Below are 10,523 nucleotides of genomic sequence, written 5' to 3' on the forward strand. Positions count from 1 at the left end.
AGTATTCTTTTTTGTTTTATTATACCATTGTTCTCTATAATATCATTGTATATTTGGAAAACATGTTTTTAGAGACTCATAGAGCCAGCCATTGCGTATCCCTTCTAAAACTGTTAGCACCCTGGCTGTCATGCTAATCTAATGCAAATAATCCAGTAATTTCTGAGTTACTGATCTAGAATATGTGTGTAGTCTAGGAGTTCTGACATCATTTACTACAAGCTTATTTCAGGTCAGTGAGTCGGAAAGTATTGAAGTCAGCGAATCAACAATATGGTGAGGCAACTAGCGATCCTGCGAGGATGTCAGTCATCCAGACTCCATATTCCAATTAACAGAGTCTTCATTTTAAGGCCTGAAGTACCCTGGATGTTTCTTCTGTAGCACTGCCCCCTTGAGGACTGCTGGATAATACACTCTTGGGTCCCCCTGGGTTACCGTTAGCAAGATTGGCATCCACAGATTAACACTTCACTTTTTTTGCTCAGTCAATGATCAGTCCAGAGGGATGTAGTTGATTTTGTTGTTTTATTTTAAATAGGGATTGGAGAAGGGAAGAGTGGGATACTCCAAATGGAACTATTCACAATGGATGAGGACTACTATCTGGAGATGCAGCCAGGCTGCAGATTCACCTTGCCACTAGATAAATTTAGGTCAAGTCTCTGTTCAGACAACTTAGTTAGGTAGATTATCTTCGGGATACCTGCCTAGTATCCCCTTTCACTCCACAGACTGACACCCATCCTCTGACTATCCTACACCGGGGTGGCCCTCCTCAGGTCAGGCCCCTAGACACGATCTCCTGTACTCACTATACTGTTTTTCAAGGGTCTCCAGTGTCTCTACCCCTCCGGTCAGTTCTCCTGGACCTCTGGGTTCAGTTCCTTTCCTCTGCTGCCCTTCGGGACTCTACTCACCAGCCAAAGACCCCGCAGCACATGTGCTCCTGGCTTTTATACAGTATCCCACAATACACCAAGACAGCCAGTCTCTACCAATCACTCGGACTGTATTAAAGCCTGTGTACCCATTGGTCAGGTTTCCTCCCACTGTCCAAAATTCCTCCCTATTGCACCAGTGTGAAACACTCTCTAGACCCAATGAATCACACACTGAGCACCCCGAGCCCACCTAACTCACAGATCCTGCTCTCTGGTAGGCAGAAAGCAATATAGATTTCCCTGCTGCTCCTCTGATAGGCAGACAGAGCCAAAAACGATACTCTCTCACTAGCTTCTACCTAGGAGGGTGCTATACTTCTGCTGCTCCTAGGGGCATTTGGCTTTTTTTTTCTCCTTGCCAGAAAATGCCTCTGCTTGTTGGCCTATGTATCCATGCACACAAAGGTGTTTAGAGGAGTTTAGAGGCAGAAAAAAAAAAAAACCACTGCCAGTATGTCCAGGAGCAGGAGAGTCTTGGCAGAAAAAAAGCTTGATGCACCTAAACGCACCTAAATGTGCCTAAGTGCTAGGTGTTTTTAGCCCTTGAGAATAAATTAATTTCATCTGCCAGAAAAAAATATTATTCTGGTCAATGAAATGAATTAATGCCTAAGCACTTGATGCGCCTCAACATATGAGTTTACAAGCGTCAAGCGTTTTTTTTTTTTTGCAAAAACTCTGCTGCCAGGAGGAAAGGAGTCTAGGAGAGTTAGCAAAATGTCCTGTGTGCATGAGGCCTAACAGTTACAAAGCAGTGCATTAAAGTTATTTGTAGCTGCTTTATGATAATCGTAAATAGAAATATAAATACAGTATATTATCAATAATGTGGATTACTTACCTGTCCTATAGATAACAGTCAAAAATAAGGTTCAAAAATAACAAAAATCAATAAAGTGTAATGTAAGGTGTATATTTATTACTTTGTTTTGAGGTATATTTAGTAGAATTGGGTTGATAACACTATAGATTAGTGAATATTAGATTGCTACAGAGTCACACAAATAATGTGACGCAAAGAAGCCATTCAACCATATCCTTCATCAGCGAACTAGTTATTACCAAACAGAGCACAGTTCAGAGCAGTTCGGTCACTAGTCAAGTGAATGTGTGACCCTGCACTTGTTCAGACCTGTAGCTGGCTGGTATACTACACTTCAGAGGACATATTCTTGTCTTTTGTAATGCTTGCATTCCAATTAAGCTGTCGGATGTAAATGGACACTTAACAGATCACAGGGAGTGCTTCATTTTCAGATGTAACTTCCATGTCTGTTGTGCCTTGCAGTTATTCAGCTTATCACTTTCATAGAGAATTGCTAATGGGAAATTTCCTAAACTTGCCAAAAAATTAAAAAAAAAAAAGCGCTGCACCATTAACACATCCCACCTTAAGAGAGTTAAAAGCGGGAAGTCTTCAAATAACTATTTGATATGTTATAGTTTTTCTGTAAGCTACTTGGCTCTGTTGGAATAATCAGTGCAATCTCTGTTGCTAGAGAGTGCACATTCAGACACCATGGATGAACTATTTAGACATGCCAGCCTTGGTGTCTTGAAAAAAAAAATCAGATTGTTAATTGAATAAATACAGCTACAGTGCCAACTAACCCATAGAAACCAACCGAAGATCATGCCATGTATATGAGAAATGCCTGATTAAATGTGGGCCATCAACTATAAGTAAGAATTCCCTACTACAGTTCTTACATTGGAAAACATATTCATAGACATTGCATATCTACATAACTGCAGATTTCTAACCAGCTTCTTTACATAAAATGAGTTATATTTTAGGTTTACTGACCAGTCACAATATCTTACACATATACCAAACATGAGATACAATACACTTTTCCGTAATAGTTCTGATTTTTCAAACATTACAAAAACTGGCTGCATGGTATAATTTTTTAAGTGGAAATGCTGGATTGTTTTTTTTCTCTTGTGTTTAGAATAGGATGGGGTGGGGTAAGGAAGGCGATTTGCATCCCATTGGGGAGATCTCCCCTCACTTCCTCTCGCAGACAAAACAGGAACCAGGAAAAACACAGCAAAAAAATGACAAAGCTTCTAACCTCCACCTACTCTACTAATGTCCCAGTGACACAAGTAGATGTTTGGGAAAATTATCCCAGAACATGCATAGATTGCAATCAAAGTGTTACAGAGGTTCTAGCCCTTCATTGTTCTATTAAAAACATTTTTGGTTGGAGGTCTACTTTAACAAGAAGTTTGCTAGCCTAAGTAAATGTCTTACTTCACAATCAATTCTGATGATTATAATAGTAATGATAATAATAACAACAATACAAATAACAGCTATTATTATTATTATTATTATCATTATTAATAATAATAATAATAATAATACAGTAATCCCCCGCTACATCGCGGTTCAGTTTTTGCGGTCCCGGTAATTCGCGGTTTTTTTTTGTAATGTTATTTTACTATATAAATCATTAAAAATTAAATATTTTTGTGTTTTCCATAGCTCTTGCTATGTCTCTTAGTATCTTTTATGTGTTTAAATGAGTTTCTATTGTTTTAAAAGTGTGTTAAAAGACCTTAAAATGCTTCTACACGTACAGTGACAGTAAAAAAACATGCCTACAATGCATTTTAATAGGGTTTTTCTATTTCGCGGAATTTCACTTTTCGCGACTGGGTCCGGAACGTAACCCCCGCAATGGAGGGGGGTTTACTGTAATAATAATAGTAACAGTATTCATATTATTTTATAATTTTGCTAAACCCAGGGCTTTTTTTCAGCGGGAACGCAGGGGAACGCAGGTCCGGCACCTCCAATGGGTGCTGGAAGGTCTACTGATGCTGGCTGCTGGGAGATCTATTGTTGCTGGAGGGGATCTATTTTTGCATGGAAATCTATTGTTGCTGATGGAGGATCTTTTGATACTGAGGGTTAATTGTTGCTAGGAGGGATCTACTGTTTATGGAGGGGTCCACTGTTGCTGGCGGCTAGGGAGTCTATTGATGTTGGCTGCTGGGAGATCTTTTGCTGCTGCTGGGGGTCTATTGCTGCTGGCTGTGGGGGATCTATTTTATTGCTTTTCTTGTTATCATAACCTAATCCGATACATTCCAATACAAATTTATACTTGGCTCTATATTCTCTAAAAGGGACTGTACTGGAAGCTGGGTAGGGGGTGGAACCAAGGGTCAGTGCTTGGAGGTTGGAAGGGGTGGAACCAAGGGTCAGTGCTCGGAGGTTGGAAGGGGTGGAACCAAGGGTTAGTTGCTCGGAGGTGGGTAGAGGGCAGAGACACAAAGTAACTTAGAAGGGGGAGTTCCTGCACCTATTCTCTGAGAAAAAAAGCCCTGGCTAAACCTATGATACAAATATTTATGAGTCTTACAGTTTATAAATGGGTCTTTTACATATGCTAAATTGTAATTCATTACATTTTGTAGAAAAATATGAGATTAAAAACTTACCATTGTCCTCTACTGAGAAGTGAAAGATATCACTGGTAGCATTGTCACCGTTTTTAAGAACATAGCAGACTTTCAGGTCATCGATGTCAGCTAAAGAAAAAAGTAAAAGTCATTCCTTGTCCTTTTGACATGCAAAGATATTGAAAGAAAGTAATTGTTACATTCAATTACAACACTATGTAAACTCTGCATAATATTTTATAAAAGTAAGAATAATATACAAAGTGCTGTATTCTATAGTAAAATAAAAAATAAAAACTATAAAAAGAAGATTATTAGGAAAAAAATAGGAAACATTTATTTATTAATTTCTAACTTGAAGGACGTGTATCATTTTTCAATGATGGTAATGATTCTAATTCTAATTCTATGTAATTATGAACTGCGATAGCTAACAAGCTAACATCTTTTTGAAGATGAATGCTCTGGGGCTGTCACCCTGATCCTGGCTCTGCTAATTTGAGTCACTTCTAGGAACAAGCATGATCATATTGGATGTAGGGACACATAATATGCACATGAATGCTGAAGGTTAGAGAATCAGTAAGTAATGAAAGACAGGTCAAACTGATAGCCATTGAGCATACCCCCTTCAAAAACAAGTACCCCATTTTCCTATTCTGAAAGATTACCTTTAAGTTTAGTAAAGCTAAAAAAATAATTTTGATTGGTTGCTAGAGGTTAGAGTACTTTTCGCATTTTTTTATGTACCTACACAAACCTAGCTAAACTAGAATGTAAATAATGTTATAACATTTGTATTGTACCTATAAATTCAGTTCATGGTCAAATGGACTCACCCTGTGTGAATGTCCTCACTGAGGCATTGCCATGTGCCAAGTTGATAATAACGCCATGTTTTGGTCCATCTGTGATTCGGTATTTGAGAAGTTTGTTGGAACTGTCGCGATCTTCTGCTCTTAAGAATTTACTGGTTATTAGAAAACCATGAAGGCCAGAGGGAAGACTTCTTAAAGCTGAACCCCCTTTATTAACAACAATTTGGGGAATACCGTTATCAAGGGAGTTAATTCTAATCTTCATCATCTGAGGCTTTCGTGTTTCAAAGGAGGTGTCAGGGAAAACATAAAACTCAGTGTGAGTTCCATCAGTGACAGTGAAAGAAAAGCTGTCTTCAGTTGTCTCACTACCATCATGCTTGTAACTGATGAGATTTTCGTTAAGGTCTTGTTTGGTAAATGTGGATACCTGACGACTGTTGTTGAGCAAAATGTGACCATGAACTGGTACTTGAGTGATGGTAAATCTCAACAAATGGTCAGGAGAGTCCAGGTCTTCAGCTGTGAGTTCAAAAGGAGTGATAAGCTTGTTCTCTCCCTCATTGACTGTGAGGTCGTGAATTGTAAGAATTGGCTTCTTATTGTCCACATCAGTTATTGAGACTCTAAAGGTACGGAAAACAGGATTGTAGCCATCGGTAACTTCAAACTCAAAGCTGTCCATCTTCATCTCATCTTCTGAAGTGTGAATGTAATAGATTTTATTTCCAGCTAGTTGTAGCTGAGTGAAAGTAGTGATTGGGACTCCTGGCTTATCTGTGCTCTCTAAGTGACCACGACTAGGTGCCCTTGTAATGCTAAATTTCAAGTTTTCATCTGGACTGTTGATGTCACTGGTACTCAGAAGGTCAGTGGTTAAGGTTACCTTTCCACCCTCTTTTAGAGTGACTCCTTTATTAATAACATCTGGAAAAGCAATGTCAATACTACCAATACTGATGTAAAAATATCTGTCAATGAATGGGTTAGTCCCATCTGTGATGTCAAACTTGATGAGATCACGGATACCTTCTTGGCCTAAGTGAGTGTACTGGATGAGTTCTTTGTCAATGTCATCCTGAGTAAAATTCATTCCTACTGTTATGTTACTCACAACTGAACCATCTAGGTCAAGCCGCTGCAACAGGCCTTGATTGGGGCCAAATCTAACGACAAATATGAGAGATGAATCATCAGAATCTAAATCAGTGGCTTTAAGAACCTTATTGGTAATTAACTTTGTTTCTCCAATTTCAACCTCTAAACCATCGTTGATTGTCAGTCTTGGTGTCTCATCGTCTACAGGGATAACCATTACAAGGATTTTCTTTTCTACACTGTGTTCTCCATCAGTTAGGAGAATGTTAAAACTGTCCTCCTTTGTCTCTGAGTCATCATGCTCATATACAATGCTGGAGCTCTCTTTAATATCCTCCAATGTGAAGTTAAGGATGGGAAAAGGAGATTGCTGCAATACTACTCTACCATGTTGTGGGGGTTGTGTAATAATAAAGAGAAGTTCATCTGGTGGTTGATCTGCATCAGCAGCATTGAGGATTGGAGTATCAATAACCAGACTCATACCCTCCATAACAATAAACTCTCGGGTAAAGATTTCTGGTTTCTCATCATTTGTTGGTATAATTACGATTGGGAAGAAGAGGCGTTCAGAGAAGCTGATGCCATCAGAACAGCGGAAGGTAAACCTATCCTCTACAGGTTCTACTTCCTGGTGGATACTTTGAACATAATATATATGTCCAAGACGAATATCTCTTATACTAAATGCACTGATTGGAGTTCCAGATCTGGATCTTTCAGAACCAGGGGCTGGGGAGATATTTTCTACATACCCTGATGTTGGCTGCACAATTATAGTGCACAATATGTCATCTTTTGGTGTATCAAAGTCTTCTGCATCTAGGTGATCAGGGGTAATCAGGTTTTTGCTACCTTCCAGTACAGAGAATTGTTCTCCTAATTTTACAATGGGGGCTTCAGTGTCTACTGGCAGAATGGTCACATGAACCGTTACACCATTTACTTTGTTGCCTCCAACGACCCACTCATTAGAAAGGTCTGATATTGTTAAGTTGAATAAGTCTTGCTGCCTCTGAAGTCCTATCTCTCCTGAGGTATGTGCATACACCACATCACCATTAAGGAGGTCCTGCTGAGTAAACCTTTCAGCAGGTACACCACCGACTAATATTTCCCCTCTTTTGGGAGGTTCTTCTACAATAAATGTCAGCATTAAATCATCGGTATCAGGGTCAGTGCCTTGGATGACATTGGTGGTAATCTCTGTTTCTCCCCTCTCCAGGACTTCTAAGGAAGATCCTAAAAGTCCTCCAGGAAGCATGAGAGTAGGCGCTTCATCATCCACTGGTTTAACATTAATCCGCATTGTTATGGGAACTTCATGTATGCCATCACTGACAACTAATGAACAAGTGTCCCCTATTGATTCATCTCCATTGTGCACATAGGTTAAATGGCCCTGCTGTATGTCAGATAAGCCAAACGACTCTCCTGGTGATAGGGAGTCACCGTGAAATTGCAAATTACCATGCAAAGGTGCTTGAGATAATGTAAGCCTAATGTTCTTAGTTTCTGTATCCTGGTCTGTTGCATCAAGTTCATTTTTAGTAATGGTAAAAGAACCTCTCTCTGAGACAGTAAATCCAGTGTTGGTTATCTCTGGTGGTTTGTTGTTTACAGGCTGTAAGAAGATAGTGAATGTTCCTTGAACAGAATTTCCTGCAGCGTCCTCTACAGTGAAATTAAACTGCAAAACTTTGGGGGCTATTCCAAGCTCTTTTTCTGGGGGTCTGTAGGAAATTTTATGGTGGTTGACCTGGGCTTGCGTGAAGGATATGATTGGAATCTCTGGGAGGTCGCTAAGCACTATGTGGCCGGTCAGAACAGGGTGATTGGGATCAGAGTCTCTCGGGTGACTGTGTATAGTGTACTTGAGGTTTCTGTCATCTGTATCCAAATCTGTGTAGCGTAGATGCTTTCTTTTGAAAGGCGTTAGTTCATATTCTTTAACGGTAATATGTAAAGTTGTCCCTTGAAATAGCTCTGGTGGAATGTCATCTATAGGCTCTATTCGTACAGTGAACACCTGTTGTACAGACTGGTTAGGTGGGTCATTGTCATCCATTACCATGAACAGTATCTTATCTAATACAGTCTCAGTACTATGTGGTCCTACATGTTTGTAATACAGTTTTCCATCCACAATATCTTGTTGGTACCATTGGCTTACCACTCTTTCATACACCGCTTCCTCAGTAAGGTATCTCCAACCTTCCTCCCCAGCAGGTTCTTCCACCTGCCTAAGAACTATTTCCCCAAGTTGACTGTGGGGCTCCTGCAGCACAAAAAGGATTGTGGAATCTTCTGAATCAATGTCTGTAGCACTGAGCATAAAAGGTGAAATAAGGGCTATACTTTTTTCTGGTAGATTTAGACCAGTGTTTGCATTGAGCACAGGGGGTTCATCATCAGTAGGCGATACAGTGATGGGATAGAGTAATTCCACACGATGCTTGCCATCATCCATTCTTAGAATGAGATTATCACTATATGTGTCACTGCCATCATGTTGGTAGACAACCACACCAGAGTGCAATTCTTGAGGTGAGAAAGTAAAGCCTTTGCTCCCACTGTCACTAGCAGTGCTCCCATGTGCTAGAATAAGCTGTCCATGTCTGAGCCCCCCCACCACACTCAGTTTCACCTCCTCTAGATTGTCCTCATCGCTGATGATCAGATTGTTCAATCCAGAACCTGGCCCAGACAGAGGTCTGGACTGGCCCTCCAGGAGCCAGAGACCAGAATTCCGTGTTGCCAGGGGAGCCAAAGTGTTCATAGGCTTGACCACAATCATAAAGGCAAAGGTTTCAGAGGAGGCACCCTCAGTATCAATCACCTGCATCTCTAGTTGGAGGATCCTCTCTAGCCAGGATTCACTGGATGGGGGCTGGTAGGCAATCTTTAGCTCTGTTACATCTCTTTGGAAAAAGGAGGTGATGGGTAAGTTCTGATCATCTGTGCTCACCAGGTACCCAGAGGTGTCTGGGTCTAGAGGATTTGTTAGGTTGAAGATGAGATCATCAAGGTCAGATTCCAGATCCTCAGCTGCCAACATCTCAGGGGTCAGGGCAGTAAGTACAAACTGGTCCACCTCCATCATAAGCATGGAAACAAAACTAGGATGTGGTGGGGTGTTCTCAACCCCCTCCTTAATCCTGACAGTCAGATGGAAGTGCTCCTGTCTAGGAGGACCACTGCCACTTGTCAGTTCCACCAGCATGGGCAAGTAGTCTCTGTTGGGTGAGTTGTGAGGGGCTGTGTGCTGGTACCGAAACCCTGAACTAGTAAAACTTTGGCAGTCAATGCCCTGCTGGGAGGTGGAAGTCAAGTTGACAAGCTGTCCATACCTTGGTATGCCACCTGTGCCAAGGAGGGGGGTGATCTTGCAGGTCTCCTTGGCAGGGTCATAGGTGAAACCCAAGACTTTCTTGTCAATGGGGACACTGAGTCCATGCAGCTTTTCCACTACTAGTGGCAGATTGCGAGTGACTATCTCCAACTGCTGGAATATCACCTCCACCTCCAAGACAAAAGGGATGATGAGAGTCTCTGTAGGAGAGTCATATTTAAGCTGTAGTCTTACTTTATCCCGGGGGGGACTGCGGGAGCCCAGGTGAGTATACTTCACCTCTCCAGGACCGAAGTCACAGGGGAACCTCTTAGGGGACAGCCAGCCCGGTCTCTGGGATAAAGGGTCATTGTCCAGCACATTCAGCACACACTTGTCTCCGGGCTGCACTTGGATGAGCAGATCCTGCACGGGGTCCACACTCACCGATCGTCCGAAGGGGACACGGAGTCCTTGGTTGGCCACAATGATGTGATCGGTACTGAGGGTTCGGGATGCCAGCTGTGCCCGCACACAGGTCAGGAAAGCATGGATCAAGCAGATGACAATCGGAGGTCCTCTGAATCCGCCTGGGGTCACCACGAGCCGGCGGGCCATCCTAATGCCCTGTAAGGGGCTGCGATGTCCCAGCACAGCGAGGAGTACAATGACAGCGCTGGGATCGGTGCTGCAGGTGAGATCAGGACACAGAGCTGCTAAGATCCGGAGAGATGAGTGCCGGGGGGATCAGGGGCAGTGCAGGTATTAGTACAGCTAGGAGGGGCTGCCTGCAATTTATACATCCCCTATAGTCCTCGCCCATACATAATGTACAGCCCTCTCTGACCCCTGTCTCTGGATCATAGGAACTCCCTGCACAGCCCACATCCCAATACATTACATTCCCTTCATTAT

General features: G+C 41.8%; 1 protein-coding gene across 1 annotated transcript in view; it reads right to left on the minus strand.

The window, feature by feature from the left end:
- Positions 1-10,263, minus strand: part of FREM3 (FRAS1 related extracellular matrix 3) — a 109,028-nt gene extending 98,765 nt beyond the window's left edge. Inside the window, exons 1-2 of the mRNA XM_082269201.1 lie at positions 5,201-10,263; positions 4,401-4,490 (exon numbers count right to left, since the gene is read on the minus strand). Of these exons, the coding sequence (XP_082125327.1) occupies positions 4,401-4,490; positions 5,201-10,226 (5,116 nt within the window). The 5' untranslated portion in view covers positions 10,227-10,263. The remainder of the gene's footprint in view (positions 1-4,400; positions 4,491-5,200) is intronic.
- Positions 10,264-10,523: the final 260 nt, after the last annotated feature.

This window comes from Pelophylax lessonae (assembly GCF_965119305.1).
Source record: "Pelophylax lessonae genome assembly, chromosome: 1".
NCBI lineage: Eukaryota > Metazoa > Chordata > Amphibia > Anura > Ranidae > Pelophylax > Pelophylax lessonae.